The sequence below is a fragment of the Athene noctua genome, chromosome Z (assembly GCF_965140245.1).
Source record: "Athene noctua chromosome Z, bAthNoc1.hap1.1, whole genome shotgun sequence".
NCBI lineage: Eukaryota > Metazoa > Chordata > Aves > Strigiformes > Strigidae > Athene > Athene noctua.
This window is the reverse complement of record NC_134077.1, coordinates 44077140-44094597: the sequence shown is the minus strand read 5'-3', so window position 1 is coordinate 44094597 and position 17458 is coordinate 44077140. Positions and strand designations below refer to the sequence as shown.

The window sequence follows — 17458 nt, the reverse complement described above, 5'->3', positions numbered from 1 at the left end:
GGCTTTACTAAAGTCAAGGTAAACAACATCCACAGCCTTTCCCTCATCCAATAAGCAGGTCACCCTGTCATAGAAGGAGATCAGGTTTGTCAAGCAGGACCTGCCTTTCATAAACCCATGCTGACTGGGTCTGATCCCCTGGTTGTCCATTATATGACTTGTAATGGCACTCGAGGTGACCTGCTCCATGACCTTCCCTGGCACCGAGGTCAGACTGACAGGTCTATAGTTTCCTGAATCCTCCTTTCTGCCTCTCTTGTAGATGGGTGTCACATTTGCCACCCTCCAGTGCAATGGGACCTCCCCAGTCAGCCATGACTTCAGGTAAATCATGGACAGCAGCTTGGCGAGCACATCTGCCAACTCTTTCTGTAACCCATCTGGTCCCACAGACCTGTGTACATCCAAGTGGTGTAGCAGGTCTCTGATCACCTCCTCTTCAATTGTGATGACCTTGTTCTGCTTCCCCTCCCCATGTCCCAGCTCATGAGGCTGGGTGTCCAGGGAACAGCCAGTTCAACTGCTAATGACTGAGGCAAAGTAGGCGTTGAGCACCTCAGCCTTTTCCTCATCCTTAGTTATCGTGTTTCCCTCTGCATCCAGTAAAGGAGGGAGTGTTTCCCTAATCCTTCATTTGCTATTAACAAATTTATAGAAACATTTTTTGTTATCTGTAACAGCTGTAGCCAGGTTGAGCTCTAGCTGTGCTTTGGCTCTCCTAAAGTTCTCCCTGCATAGCTTCACTACATCTTTATAGTCTTCATGAGAGACCTGCCCCCTCTTCCAAAGGCAATAGATTCTCCCTTTGTTCTTGAGATCCAGCCAAAGGTCCCTGTTTAGCCAGGCCGGTCTCCTTCCCCGCCTGCTTTGTTTCCCCGCACACGGGAACAGCCTGCTCCTGTGCCTGTAAACTTCTCTCCTGAAGTATGTCCAGCCTTCCTGGACTCCCATATGCTTCAGGGCAGCCTCCAAGGGATTTTGTCAATCAGCCTTTTGAACAGGTCAAAGTTTGCCCTCTGGATGTCTCAGGTGGCAATTTTACTAACCCCTCTGTCTCTCCAAGGATGGAAAACTCAATCATCTCACGATCACTGCACCCTAGATGGCCTCCAACGTTTACCTCCCCCACAAGCTCTTCCCTGTTCACAAGAAGCAGGTCCAGGAGGCACCTTCCCTGGTCGTCTCACTCACCAGCTGTGTGAGGCAGTTATCCTCCACACATTCCAGGAACATCCTGGATTGTTCCCTCTCTGCTGTGCTTTGATCCCAGCAGATACCCGGGATATTAAAGTCCCCCACAAGAACAATGGCAAGTGACTGTGAGATTTCTCCCAGCTGTTTATATAAGGCTTCCTCAACCTCACTGCTCTCGTTGGGAGGTCTATAGCAGAATCCCACAGCAAGATCTGCTTTACTGACCCTTAACCTAATCCAAACACTCTCAACCACGTTATCACTATACTTGATTTCTGAGCTGTCATAGTATGACACAACTTGAGGCCATTTCCTCCTGTCCTTTCACTTGCTACATGGGAAAAGAGATTGACACCCACCTTGATACATCCTCCTTTCCGGTAGTTGTAGCAAGTGATACGATCTCCCCTGAGCCTTCTTTTCTCCAGACTAAATAACTCCAGTTCCCTCAGCTATTACTCATAAGACTTGTTCTCCATATCCTTCACCAGCTTTGTTGCTCATCTCTGAACACACTTGAGCAGGTCTTTGCAATTCTGACTGCATTATTAATTCCTAAAAATGCAGAGGGCCTGAGCTTTTTCCTGTTGCTGTGGCATTCATAAAGTGTTTTTCCTGTTAAAGTTTGCTGACACTGAATAATAGGCTTGCCTAGCCTTTTTAGAGGAACAAATTGGTGTCTGGCAGCTCTATTTTGCCATCTCTTTTTCACAAATCTTTTAGAACTGAGAGTGACTGAGAGCTTACCCTGCAGTCAAATTTAGATGAAGTTGGCCAATGTGGTTTTAAAAGCTGGTACAAAGCAGGGACTGAATACATCTAAAAGCTAAGGCATATCTATAGTCCTGTGCTGTTGTATGAAAGCAAATGTGTATGGTAATTTTTTATTGTCCAGCACAGAAATATTTTGGCAGATCTTTGTCCTTCTAAGCCAACATCATATTGGGTCCTCTTATTTTCTAAGATTCTGTTTGGGAAAGAAATGGATATTTCCTCATGTTGAAATGCGTATTCAAACCACACCTTTGAACTTTTCAGATATGTATTATTAGCTGGAATAGGACACTACTCCATAAATAGCTCAAGAGCTAATGCATGAAGAAATACACAGCCAATGCCTTCTTTTCCCAAAAAGGGAAAGGAGTATCTTCATTGAGCAGCAAATGAACCCTAATTGCATGGTCTCTAACTGGGCCTCAGTCTACAGCAGTAGCAGTGCCTGTAAAGTACTTGATGTCCTTTGCTTTGCTATTAATTTCACCTGACACTAAGCAAAATTTTTAAAAGGGCCATCTGTGATGGATAGTTCCATCCTGAGCAGTTCCACTCAGTGGTCTAGCAGCCAATGGACATTCCACCTTTGTGTACGTTGGATCACGACGCATGAAGGTGATTCTTGGAACCGTGCAATATAAGCACCCAATATATTAATTTCTAGAGGTGTAGATTCTTTCTGCTCCATTGACTATTCTGTGAAGTTAGCTGTTAAAGTACACTTGCAGGGCAGGTCACCTTGTGTCAAAGAGAGTGTTCTCTTTGGCCATTTGTAAAATTTAAGGTTGTTGGAGAGACTTTGACAGTCACTAGGCACGATCAAGTAAAATACAACTGCAAAAATGTTGGGTTATTTCCTGTGGTAAAGTAGATTATCACCATTACTTTTGATTCATATTAATTGAGCATCATGTCTCACACACAATAATGTTGAAATTATTGCAAGCTTCATGAAACTTTGGTTTATCTATTTACAACCATCTGCTGATAATGTTTGGAGTCCTTATTACTCAGTATGAAATGTGGTAACATTGACATGCAGTAAAGAACTGCTTGATGAACTATCAGATCACAAGAAATCGTGGTGCAAATAATCGTACAGTTTGCCTAATATAGAAACTCATGTACTGAGACTCCTGTCAGTCAGAATTCCACTGGACATGATGATCTACAAATATTTTGTAAGAGACAATCCAGTTCAGATGTGTTTATGTTAGATACGACAACCATGAAGGGAAGTAGGAGTGCTTGTGAGGTCATGACAGAAGTCTGTCTCAGAACCAGCTTGGCTCCCTCCTCCCTTTGTTCCTTATTATTCCCACTGCATCTTGATTTTCTCTCCATGTGCACAAATCCTTCAAATTTCATGGACTACAGTGAGGAGGGAGGTTGTGGGAAGAAAAATGGCTGAGAAAAAAGAACTTGCAAAAACTTGTTGTCTCAGTAATTATTATAATGCATTAAAGTTTGTACAGGGAGCTGGTATGCAAGAATAAAGAGACTTGTAATAGCACATAGCTCACATCTTAATTAAAAAAACAGGAGGATGGAAGGGGTCAGTTAGTGAACTGCAGGCAATGCAAATTTGGATTATTATATTATTTGTTAATTATCAGCATTTTGCTAGCATTTCTGTAATCAAGCATTTTTTAATTCAAGTCTAGTAGATGGTACATCTTCTAGTTCACAGTAAGAGACTGGCCATTACCTTGAGCAACCAGGTCTGAAGGTATTTGGAGCTAATATATATGGCTGGAGTTTGATTTTCATGTGGGAAGTTTATGGGCCTCGGGCAAGGCAGCACCAGCACTACCGGAGAGATCAGGCTGGGTTCCTAAAAAGGGATCTGTGGGTCAAAGTGAGGTCAGAATTGTAGGGAGAGGTAATACTGTCTTTTGAACAAATGGTTGTACCAGCTGAGGCTACCACAGCTGAGACACCCCTTCTGCAACGCTCTGGAGAGATTATTTGTCTCAGATTTGAGATTATCTGTCTGCGAAAGAGATCACACAGCATGAAGAGGGTCAGGAGGGGGCTGAGAAACCAAACAAACTAAGCAGTATCATCTGCCTGGATCAGTGCATCTAATAGAAGAAAATATCACTTTCTTTATATCCTTAATCACCATACCAGCAGTGTTACCACCATAATATGGAATTTAGGGTAGACCTATTCAAAAACAGTTGACTCCCATTTTTATAAGTGTATCAGTAGTACCACTATTCAGGGACTCCTCTGTTGTTTTAGAATTTTATTCAGTACAACTGACCGGCAAATGCAAGTGATCCATGACCCTGGAATCTTAAAAACAGAAGTTTTAGATGCTTTGACTTTTTTTTAGCTTCCGTCACACTGTTGGGGTGCTTCATTTTCTGGTAATTTAGATTTTTACATTGGCTAAGTAGCTGCACATAAGCATGCATGTTGATTTGGTTACTCTGTAAGTTCGCTCTTCCTCTGGCTCAGTTTTGGGAGAGCTGCTGTGCTAAGACCTAACTGCAGGCCACAGTGTTACCTGCTTGTAGATTTCTCTCAGTCCTCAGAAAACACTTGAGTTCAGAGCTCCTTGAAGTGGAGCTCTATCAGTGAGAGAAGTGAGCAGTGCCCTGCCGCCGGCCCGCTGTGGGAACCCCACAGGACTTCGCACGCCCAGCTGCCCACACTGTGCCACCTACAGCACTCACCAGGAGCACATCGCGTCACCAGAGCTGCAGGCTGCTCCTGCAGCAGCACCAGATGCACATTGCAGAAGCAGCACCGTTTTCCAACACAGGAGAGCTTCACTTCTGGTGAGCAGCATCTCAGGAATGGGTCCTATGTTGAATATGTAAGGAAGGAACTTTCGAAGGCCATTTTGGGCAGGGACAAAAAAATCCTTCCAAAGGTTCATTTCCCAGCACTTCTAATACTAGGGCAGATAGAGGACGGCTAGGAAGGGACTAATGCACATACATACTTCGGTCTTCTGCTGTTTGTTCCCCGCGATCATCTCTCTCACGGTTTCCAAGCCTGTCAGCTTTCCCACAGCAGTAAGGAGGTAAGGTGTGCCCTTACTTCCCTGCAGGTCCTTCCCACTAGCCATGGCTAGGTAATGGTTTAGCCAGTAGATGGCATCAGCAGCACAGACAGGCTCCAGACAACCTGGCACTACCTCCTCAGGCTCTGTTCTGCTGAGAACTTGAAGGCCCGTGTGGGTTGCCCGGGTTAACTCCAGACTCCACTCAGGTTGGGCCGCCTGCACACCCTGTGGACAGGTTTCTGAAGCTCCTCTGTCTGTACGATGCAGAGAGGGGGTTTTCTGACCCTAGCGAGGGGCTGTGCCGCCTTCAACCTGGCCCCTGGTGGCACATCAGGATCACTCCAGGCGTTTTGTAGTGGTCAAGCATCTGAAAGCACCAGCATGTAAATTCGACAGGGCTGTGGGCAACTGTGCCATGGACTTGAGGAATAACTAAACGAAAATCAAGAAGGCTGGGGAGTTGTCCACCACAGCAAACATCTGATGGTCTTTCATGGTCCAGGTAGCACTCCCAAGGCTGGTCTCATCTCAGAATGAGGTCTGGTACTATTAGATCATACTAGTTCTGGCTGCCCCACTCATGCCATGAGAAAAGCTACCTGACTGCACAGTTTTGTCTTTTCCCAGAAGCCTCCTTATTCCATGGTGGACATCAGGGCTCCTGCTGCTCACATTGTCAGAACCAGCGTTAACTGCAAATTCAATGTTGGTTTGCTAATCTTTAACTTTCAGTGGTTTTTGATGTACTCAAACAAACAAATCAATCCATAAATATCCAAATTTTTCTTACCCACTTCTTTTTAATTTCTTTTTAATAATTAATCCCTATCTCCTGATCACCTTTGTGGGTTGTTGCTGAGCTTTTAGTGTTTTATTGTGTACCCAGAATCTTGCATCACACTCCAGTTTCTCACTGCACTATGTACCGTTCACATAAAGAGTAAAACTCTCTGCACAAATGGGTTTGCAGCATGTACTTAAGAAGCCGTATGTGGAAACAAGAGCATGGGGAAGCACTGATGCTCTTATGCTGCCAGCCCTACTGGAGAATATAGGGCTTTATGAACATGACTGACCATTACAACTATTTTTAAGAGCATGCACATTTTTTGCGCCAAAATAGTCTAAGTACTACATTAATGGCTTTTCATGCACCACTGTAAAGAAAAAGTGTAGAAACTGGTGCTCTGTATTGTTTTCTACAAGAACCTGCCTCAGTGTTCCCTAGAGGGACACAGGCACAAGCCAGTCATGTCAGGTACTTAATGCAGGCATTATTTATATATGAAAGAGAAATATTAGGTCAGACTACAAGCATAGTGACCAATAGAAGGAAAGTACAGATATCTTCCTGGGTGCTCCTCCACAATGGATTTTGTCCCACATTAGTAAAATTGCATTAGGGACAAATTTGATCCATGATTTGTACAATAGGTGGTGGGTGGAAAAAAAGGAGATACTTTAATGTACTCTAGAAAAAGACCAAATCAAGTTCTTTGTGAAGTAAGTTGTGCTTTGGCAAATGTCTTGACTGTGATCTGAGTTAATTAAATCAATAAATTAGAACTTTCTGAATGTATGGAGGCTGCCTAGACTAAAGAATTTTGCAATAGCACTAAGTGCACTGTTGCACTTATGTATAAATTTTGGGTCCTTTTGTGTTTGATTTATGATTCGAGACCTTTGGGTGTATTCCATGTTTAAAGTTGCACACTTACAAGGCCAAGAAACTTCTTAAAGTGAAACCTGAAATTCTTACTTGCTGTCAATCTACCAAAGTAAGTTAGAGTGATGGAAGTTCTATATTAGAGCATTAAATTTACCTTGGGGGGTGGTTTTGGGGCATGCATGCCAGAATAAATAAGTGCAACATGTTCTGCACCCCAGAATGAGTAGTTCACCCAGCTGACTTCCCTGTCATTTGGCTTTCTTTCCCTGTGAGGGAGCTCTTGGTCTCCCGGCCCAGTTTTGAACACTGTCCTAAAAACAGAGGTTGGTTGGCCAAAAATAGGGACCGAGGCAGATATGAGGAATGACTGGGAAGCCAGTGGCTGAGAAGCTTTGTTTCAAGCAGCTGGCTGAATGACAATGAAATTGATGGTAAGCTAAGGCACAGTAGCCCAGAGACAGATTCAAGATGGAGAGGATAACCTGGAGTGTTGTGGGTAACCTAGATGTGCATCTACACAACCCCTAGCCACATTCACATTGTGCTCAGTTCAGACAAATCTGTTTTTCTAAGCTTATTTTATAAGACAAGCCAGACAGTCCCCAACTGAGTTTTTCTTGGAATTATGATGTTGCCACTTCCTTAAATAGGATTTTCTTTTTTTTTTTTTTGTGAGTTTTCTTTTGATTACAAAGTAAACAAGTTAAACTAACACCCAGAATTAAATCAGCAGCATTTGGGACCACAAGCCTAGTGGTTTTAGGTTCCAGGAAGAGCACATTATTATAGCGCTTTTTTGTCATTTTTTCCCCTCCAGAAGTATGTCAGGCTTCATGCCAGCCAATTTTCACTGTGGTTTTTCTGTGTCCAGGAGACTTTCAGAGGCCTGAGGATCTAAGCCAGCTTATAGATTTCTTCTTTTTGGTTCTTAACTCACACATTGTTACATTCAAAGTCCCCTTTCATTGTCAGTCTTACCTGAAGATCTTAGAACCCCTCAAATCACCAGACACCTTAAAATGCACAGCACTGTTTATCATTTTTCTCTCCACTTCCAGAGCTTTTGGGTTGCAGCTCTTCTGTGTCTTTCACCCTTCCTACACAGCTTGGAAATCTAGAAACTTGTTTTATTTCTTCTTCATGAAAATTGAGCTTCTCATCTACATACATACCTTCAGAACCTGTAGAGAACATGATGAAATTCCCAGTAACATTACAGGCATCGGTAATATTGCTTGCCTGATGCTTTGAAAGTCACAAGTTTTAAGTATTCACTCAGTTGTCTGAAAGTCCCTTAGCATGACTGTCAACTGAGATTCATAGGAATGACCTCACTGAAAATTACTTCTGCAAGGAATATGGAGATCATATTCATGTTTTTTCATATTCATTCACACTGTTAAAGTGTTCCATAGGGCAAATGACATCAGAAGTTATATTGCACCATGGAAATAAATTTCAGATTCTTACTCAAGTGACAATTCCCTTGTTTTGCCACTTGCAATTTCTAGATTTGCTTTAGTTACATGTACCACCTCCGTGTCATTGTTTGACATTAGAGAATTACAATTTCATATTACTTCTCCTAAAACACATTGTATCTAAGTTGATTTGAGATAGTATCACTGTAGGCTCCTTGCACAGCAAGCCTTATGTCACAAGAGGTTTTTGTGTGTGACTGAAAACTCCTTCAGTGTGGGGCATCAGTGCAACATCATGTCAGGTTCATTCAGCTGCTATTCAAGACAAGCACAGAACGGGTCATAGTGCATGGTATTACCTCTCAGTATTACTCATAAAACCACACTGAAATCAAGGGCAGACTCTTAGTTGTCATATGACTGAGACTGCTGCAATGCTGGAGAAAAGTGGGTGTTACCTGTCTTATTATTATACCTTTGCAGATGGCCCAGAAATGAAACAACCTGCCCAGTGCCATCCAGTGAATGAGAGACTGGGGCTAATCAAATTAAAAACTGTTTCTAGCCCTTTAATTTTAACCATTATATGGAGTGATAAATAATCTTTATATCCAGGAAAACACTGAACACTTAGGGAAATGAAACACTGAGAAATACAGCACCTGACATTACCTAAGAGTGTCTCTCATATCACTGTGCATTTAATGACCAGCTTGACACTGTTATAAAAATTCATCTCTAGTTGCTATGCATTTTTAAAGAAACATGTCCCTTTGGGCAGTAGTGTATTTGTGTTGCCTTTAAACACTGGGTCTATAAAAGGCCAAGTGGCAGGGTTTTGTTTTGGTTTGGGTTTTTTTAATAAACTTATTAACTCTTTTGCTACTAATCTGATTTTGCATAAAATTCCTTCCCCTGTGAAATAACTCTCCTCTCCTGCTTAGGATTCTCAGTAACGAAAGCATACCCACTTTAAGAAAACCTCTTTAATGTGTGTGAAGGCGAGTGATTTTATGATGTGGTAGCTTGACAGGGTAAATACTCATTTGTCTCCAACATGATGATCTGTAATTCATAATGATTGTCCTGTCTACACTAGGATTTTGATAAGTGCAAGTTAAAGTGTGTTTCATAACAAAGACATCCACATTAGACAAAAGCATAAAAGCCTCTCTGAAGAAGCTGCTGTGCAGCAGGGTATACTAGGGGTGGGGGGTGGAGGGGTAAATTGGGTTCCTGATGAAAAAGATATGTCAGGTGAGGGCTGTGGGCAATTTGATCTGTACAGCTTGTTCTTTTATGCTATATATACACTTATCCCTGGGCATAATCAATCATAGAAAAAAACCTTGCCTCCATAACCTCATCCTAAACATCTGTGTGCCTTTTCAAGCAAGCAGCAATTCCCTCAGGATTTGCTCTACCTCAGAAAGATTTTAACTGGTCATGCAATTCTTTGTTTCTTGACACAGCACTCTTGCTCTTCTCCAACCACGAAAGCTCCCCATCCCAAAAATCTATATATCCCACTGTCTAACATCTGAAGGACTAAGGAAAAGGAGCCTCAAAAACATATGTACTACTGCATGAGCTACTCATGGCTGATCAAAAAAATCTTGAAAAACAGTGAATAAATTAGAAGACAGTCATATTTTGTGTCTGTAAAGTGGCAAGCAAGTTGGAGTTAATCAGGATGGAAGATGCCCTGGGTGTAGTTGTAATATGCAAAATGAATGAATTGAATTAATCCCCAAAATACAGGTGTAGAGGAGGGTGAGAGTATTTCAAGTAAGGCTGAAAAGAAATTGCTTAAAATTTGAAATATTTTATACTGCAATAACAGTTTATACCCCTTATGACATCAGGTCATACTTTCTGCCCAGCTACTTGATATGAAATTTCAGAATGAGTAAATTAGAAAGAATTCTAAGAATTGTTTTATCTAACATAATAAGTACTTGGGCTTTTGCGTAACTGGATTTTATACTATTTTGCTGCATGGGTGGAATACGGATTATAATTTTCTGAGTGTTACTTTATACTTCCCACATATAATTTACCATGAATGATATGAATATTCTCAGGAAACTATGCCTACTCCACACTTAGCATTTTGCCCTTTGAGAGCAGCAGAGTCTGCCAGACTAGATTACTTCAGACGATGAACCATTGCGACTGACCATGTTTTCAGGTGGAGTTTTCTGATCTGACAAGAACAATTAGTCTGATATTTGTAACTTGAAAACATGGATTCTGTAAAACACTGCAAAGTAAGGGCAGCCATGAGGTATAGTACTGAAAAAAAGTAGTATTACATCTGGCATCCAGTGATCATTTTCACAGTAGTGATTCCCATTGTTGTTTCCTTGCTGTGTAAATGAATACCTACACATCAACAATGTGGTAGTCCATTGTTCCAGGTTGAACTACAGCTCTGAAGAGATATTTTTGTTATTATAAAGGCTGGAAATGTAAACCAGCATCACCTCACTTGCAGGTGTTGGGACAAATTGGGAATGCACTGCCCTGAAGAGGTCACAGACTAGGCACAGGCTGGGACACAATAGCTCACTGAAGACACACTGCACACGAGAAACAGTAGACTGTACTGAACTCCAAAACTGTTTGTCATGAAATACAATGATCTGAAGTCACATGAGTTTCTTTCTGTCCTTCAGACTGAGAATACCATTTTAGCATAGTTAGTACAGATCACCTGAATTTAACCCAAAATAAGAGAAATTCCTGGCAGTGACAGTGGGAATTTAAGATTCCAGAAGACAATAAAAAAAACAGTCAAACTACCTGAAAAGCTTCTTAAAGTCTTTAACTTTTTTTTAACTTGCTATCCAAGTATATAAGAGTAATTCTTACTTAATTTTATTTTAAATAGTTTTGAAAGCCTATTTATGATAATAAAGACCCAACTAAAAATTCAGGAGCATGTGGTAGTTTCTCTCTCTTAATTTCTTTTTGAGCTTCCACTAAACTACTTCTTTCCTATCTTTGGAGAAAATATCTGTGAATTATAATGACATCTCTTGGCAAGTGCTGTCTTTAGAATCATGTATCTGTCAAAATATGTGATGAAGTCAGATGGCCTCAAGGGAGGAAAATGTCATTCGTCTGTCATCATGACAAGTGATATACCTCTGAGATAGTCTAACAGATTAAAGTTTATCACAAGAAGCAAGAAACTTAAATGATTGAACTTCCGCATTTTGCAGTGTATCAGCTGTGTCTATCTTCCCTTTCTTCCATGCTCTGCAGTTCTCCAAGAGAGTTTTACTGGTTCTGTCAATGTGACATTTCCACCTGAGATCCAGACAGACAGCAAGACACCTCGCTATTTCATTGTGGACACTGACGCTGATAGTATTTTTAAAAGGACAATGATTAGAGTCAGGCAGGATACCTCTGTCACACACCATATGTCATGTCACCCCCCAGGTACTGATCTAAGAGCTGATCATGTCTGGAGAAGGGAATCAAGTGAGGCCTCTCTGGAAGCCACTCCTACTGTGGCTCTTGGATTCAACAGCTTTGTAGCAGGAATGATAAAAAATCTGCTGTGAGGTTGTTGCTAGTATAAAATCAGAGTGTTGGTCCAGTGTTGCTTGTTTGCTTGCTGAGATTCACTATGATCCCAAATAAAAGTTGATTTAAGTTGTTGTGCACAGTGTTCAAAAACATCTGTGTATGTGAGAATATCTGGGGTTTTCAGTAAGGAAAACCAGAAAGATTTTAAAATTTTGGCTTAAAGGATGGTGACTGAATGCAGCTTGGAACAGGACTACCTCCAATACTACCTCAGGGTATCCTTGCCTTGACCAAGGCTTGAAAACCTCCCTGGTGTGTCCATCCAGGTCTGCATTATCCTCCACACCTTCCAACAGGTTTTCCTTTTGTCTGGCCTGAATCTCTGAAGGCTCAATCGATGGCCACTGTTCCTAATTATACCACCTACAACTGCTGGCAAGGGTTCTTTGTAATTCCCTTCAAATATGTGTGAGCTGCTACTATAATAGAGCACGTCAGCCTTGTCTTTGCCCGACCAAACAAGTCCAGCTCCCTCACCCTCTTTTCTGTGTCATACTCCAGGCCACCTGTCTACCTTGATAACATTAAAGTCTTCAGGACTGAGATTTCTGAAACAGAACTACAAGACTAGGCAGTTTTGAGAATTTCATCCATAGCTGTATGCTGTCAGTAAATGTTTTGTGTACATTGGTTAGTTTTATTTTCCCAAGTGGAAGGTAGAAAAGGAGGTGCTAAGTCTGAGATGCTGATACAGAAAACGGATATTTTTGATATGCAGGGACAAGAGATGATTGCTTGAATAGTGGTGAGGAAGAGGTGTACTCCTGAGTGTGTGTATGCTGTGCTAACAGTTAAGCTAGGCGGAAATGTTGATTTTGCTTGAAACTCCTCACTGTCCACCAGTGTTTCCCAGTGGGGCTGTATCTCAGGTGCGGGTATTAACATACTCAAGGCCTGTGATACATCCTAACTCTTAATAGCCTGGCATGGGCACTGAATCAGGCTTCCCCAGGCAGGAATGCCTTGAGGTGCAGAGCACATGCAAGGGTGGGAGGAGGCTCTGTGAAGGGCTTGCTGCAGCCTGCTGAGTCCCACAGGGTGCCATTCCAGCTGTAGGAAATTTACTGCAAACATAGTCTATGGAAAAAGTAATGAGTGTTTGCAAAGTCTAGGAGGTGGCCTGGGGCACTGCATGGTACCCAAAACTGTCTTCACTCTACACCCTCCACCCCCTCAAACTGGGACTTATTTCAAGATTACTGTTGTCCTTTTAAGTTGTAAAATGCTTACTTTGAACAGATTAGTAAAATTATGTACAAAGTGACAGAGTGAAGATCAGGAAAGAAAATTATGGAGTGATCCCTGTAAAACTCAAAGACATTTTACAGATCTGAAGATGTATACGTTTAGAGTTGCACTGGCTTTCATGTTCAGAGGTAAAAAACCTTCTGTATTCCTGCATAAATCTTCTGTAAGGACTGTGCAAAGATTTGCAGGCATGACTGCTGAAAGCAGTGTCACAGCTGCTGGGTGTCCACTTGATAGTTTGAAAGGAAAGGTATTTCTGAACCCAGCACTAGCTAACCCAGTACCGCATGCACCCAAAACCAGGTATAAGATACCCCTGCCTGAGCACCCCAAATCATCCTGGTTGCAAATGCAGTCTACAAACACTGGGAAACTTGCATGAAAGAGCTCCTCACTTTTCAGTTTATGGAGTAATCCTGCAAGCCTACCAGGATATCCAAGGCTGATGGCTTGAAGAGGGTGGCATGGCTTCCTGTGCGTGGAGGCAGGCCACGCACATGCCTCTGCTGGTGAGATGACCTCAGCCATAGAGACCTGGGCTTGCTTCAGGTCTGCAACTTGGGGCCACCACCTTTCTAACAGGCAACAAGCATCTTGGAATGGGGTGCTTACCCTTCTGCTCAGACAGCACAGAGAGGCAGTTTATAGCTAGCTCTTATCTGTCTGTGCTATTTCACAACACAGAGTCCCACCAGTTGCCTTTAGACCACTGTTCTGTGAAGTAGCAAAACAATTTATGCAGAAGCAATGAAAATGTTCCCAGAATACTTGGAGGAGATGGTCTGGTGTTTTATCCAAATGACTGGTTAAGTGCCTGTTTTCCAGAATTGGTTTTTAATTGAAACAAGCAGGGCAGGAGAAAAGGACAGAAAAGGGAAGCTAGCAGGTTGTCTTGCTTTTAGAATGCCCTGTTTTGCCAAGCAGAACTGCCCCACACAGATCGCTTGCCGCTGCCAGGTGGCATTGCTCTTGATATTGCTGTGTCATCGTGTTGTGCCTTGGCAAGGTCATTCTTGATGCTTTTTTTCCCCTAGTGTACCCATTTCTCCATCTCCCCTCTAGTCAGAGATCCTGGTATTTTTCAGACACTCAACCCATTATGTTCTTTTCCACAGCAAGCTTACAATTTCACTGACTGACTTTTCTAGGAAATACTGAAGCCGCTAAGGACAGCATAAACTACCCCCACCCACATCCTCAGGTGAATTAGCAGAGGATAGTGAAGATGCATCTTGGCAGTCACTAGAGGAAAATCTCTCTTGTGAAAGGACTTTTGGTTCTAAACTGTTTTGGACCTGTTCTTCTGAACAGCAAACTTCAGCTACAGCGGATATTTGCTTTCAGATGTTGCTATGTGCTAAAGATTACCAAAAATAAATTTGCTGGAGAAAAATGTTTTACAGCAATAATTAAGCCTGGTATTCTTCTTGAATTTCTCAGTCAAAAAGCCTATCATCGCAAATAGCTGGTGTAATTGCCAGTTTATAGTACTGACATGTCCCAGAGAAAATTCAGTGATGGCACTGAGCATTCAGAGCCTTTTCAGGAAGAGAAGACCTTGTGATTTCATTTCCTCCAACACCCCACAATAAATTCCTTCTGTTAACTGATGTTTTGGACATCAGTTGAATGCCACTAAAAGATTTTATGTTGAACCACAGCCCAGATAAGTATGGACTGCATCTGAATAGTCAAATTACGTCTATTTGTCAAATGAAAAGGCTTGAAATGCTTACATCTCTGCATACTTAGTAACAATGCATGTGAAATAATTTATGTTAGATAGACTGACATTCATACTTTCCAAAGGAGTCAGTAATTAGAACTGAGTGATATTTCCAATGTGCCCATTAATGATGGCTGCCAACCAAACATGTCACTTCTGGACATTGACAGATTCATTTACTAGTAGCACAAATACTGGCTTTTGAGTTGTGTGTGTTCATGTGGATCCCTCTTCTCTCTCCTTTCCCCAGAGTGGCTTGTAATAATTAAACACTCAAATCCTCACCGAATGAATAAAACCAGGAATTTAGTCCTTTGGGTGCAGTATTCAAAGCACATAGGCTTGCTTGCTGCAATACTTTGTAGGGTATCTCAGATGATACCCCCTCCATCCACTTTTTCATGTCAGGTGTAGTCTGCAGCTGGGGTGATGCTGTTTCCTATTTCACTTTTCCTACCCTGAAAATGACTCAGGGACACCTCTGCCTCTGGCTCTCAGCTCTACAAGTGACTGAGACTTTTTACTTTTGCACACAGATGGACCTCTAGGAAGAATAGGAAACGGCCAGAAGTGAGGTGATCCCCCTGTCCCTTGGCATCTTTACATCACAGCTGAGTATCTTCAGCAGAGAAGGGCCTGACTTTGGCTGTGCCTAAGGGTAAAGTCAGTGATGCTGATGGCCTCTGTATGTAACAAACCAGCCAGTTAATTGTACAGGTCCCTTCATACCTTAGTTTCTGAACTGGTGGTGTTCCCAGTTTGAAACTCAAAGGCTTGTGTAGGGATTTAGGCTTCCTTATCATACATCTGCCATTCTCCCTCCTAGGAGGATCAAAGCCAATTTTTAAAATAAAAGCAATTTTTTCAAGTCTAAGAGGTGGAAAATCTCTAACAAAGTGATTGTTTAGAGAAATAACAGTGTAAAAATATGTTCACTGTAGTAAAATATTCTCTTGCTTCTCTCAAAATTGCTGAGAATTGCATGGTCTTCCAAGCACACAGCACTAGGAAAATACCAATGAGCAAAGTCAGCTGTGTGTTACAAATGAAGCAGTAAATAAGAGCACATATTCTGCACTGCCTGGCCCTCCACCTTCCATGATTTTCACTGTCTGTGGTTTCAGTCATCAGCCTTAAATTTAATGTTACTTCTGTCAGAGCCAAACTCAGCTGGTAAAGGAAGGCAAAACAGAGTAAGCTGTGAAAGGGGACAAAATTTTCAAAGGCAGCTCCAGTGTATAATGATTCTGAGCTGGAAATACAAAGAAGATCAGAGTATTTGCTTGTGGACTGCCTTTAGCTTCATCATTTAGGGCTCACGTACTTAATCTTATGGGTTGTCAAAGTAATGGACTGTGTGAGAGCATTGTTCAAAACTTTTGAAACATGGTTGGGTGCCTCCCTTACTCTGTTTCAATCCTTTGAATATTTCAGTGCATATTTTTCTGAAAGGAAAAGTGACATCATCATTACCGGTTTAATAAAAATGAATCAAGACTGGAAAATTCTACTTGCTTGCCTACAGGTATAGACCTGATTTCTTGCATACCAGCTGGATATTTACTAACCACAGGAGTCCTTCTGAAGATAGCACTGTCTTCACAAAGCTTTATAGTCTTCTGAGGTACAATCTAAATACTTTTTTCACAATTTGGCAATAATAAGCTTTTCCTAGGGGCTTCAGCATCTCTGTGTGTTTAGAATCCAATCATCAGCTGTGTTCCAAGAGAATTCTCATGGCCTTGTTTGGTGTCTCAGGCAGTCCATGGAGGAAATACTTTTCTCCCCTTCTTCATCAGACAATGCATTTTTTTTTAAAAAAAGAGAGTTTCTAGTATGCTGTAGCAATCTAGAGAATCATTGTGGTTTGAAAGCAGAATAAGGTTGGAGAGTGGATGTTTGCACTCGGTTTCTCTTTCTCCTACTGTTTTCTAGGCCCTGAGCCATACAGAGTTCCCAAGCTGAGTTTCAGCAGGAACACCTTCTGTATGCAGCACCAGTGTTGTGGTAAAGTCCCAGGCTGTGGGAGTGCTGTAGTGCTGGGATGCAACTCTTCATGTGGCCCCTGGTGAAGCTGTTCCTGCAGCTACCAGGCCTCAAAGGTGAGAATTAAGTCCTGCTTCCCCTTCAGACATAGAAAGAATGATCTGGATTTTCAAATTTCCTAGTGCAATTTTAAATGTCCCTCTGGCAGTATCATAAAGCAAGCTGCCAGGTGATGAGCACTCTAGGGAAGCTGGTCTCACGTGCAGTAGTGTGAAGGATCATCCCCAAAGACATTCTCAATTGGTGATGGTGTGTTCTGCAAGTCATCACAGGTCAGACAGGCTTTTAGAAGTGCCTCTGGTCTGTATTCCATGTCTTGCTCTGAGAACAGCATTTACTGTGCAACCCACAACAACCTAGAAATTACTTACTTCTGACCTCTTAAGAAATTTTACTTAAAGATGTGCCCATTTGTGCTTGAAAGTGAACTGGGGCAATCTGCTTAACTTTTCCAATTGGCATTCTGAGTCTGCAATGCATATTGAAACCAGGTTAGTTCTTGTGTCATTTTTAAAAAATTCTTGCAAGTGCATAATTTATCCCAGACCGGAAGTTTTTTGTATTTGGGTTACAAGAATGTGCCTGAGGTTTTGGGACCACTTGCTAACATCTGCTTCAAGTGTATTTTTATTGGCTAAAGCATTCAGTCAGTGAGTGTATGGTGCTACATTCAGAGTTAAGAAGCTTGCACAAATAACTTACCACACAGAAAATTTGAACAGGAGTGTTTGCCATTGGGGTGAGGATTAATTTTACTACGA

General features: G+C 41.9%; 1 protein-coding gene across 3 annotated transcripts in view; it reads left to right on the top strand.

The window, feature by feature from the left end:
- The window catches only part of NRG1 (neuregulin 1), a 522222-nt gene that overhangs the window by 150278 nt on the left and 354486 nt on the right, over positions 1 to 17458 (top strand). Inside the window, exon 1 of one of the 3 annotated variants that reach the window (XM_074932866.1) lies at positions 16649 to 16753. The exons of the other annotated variants lie outside the window; for them this stretch is intronic. Coding sequence (XP_074788967.1) covers positions 16696 to 16753 — 58 coding nt within the window. The 5' untranslated portion in view covers positions 16649 to 16695. Of the gene's footprint in view, positions 1 to 16648; positions 16754 to 17458 lie in introns of those variants that run through there. 3 annotated transcript variants of the gene reach the window in all.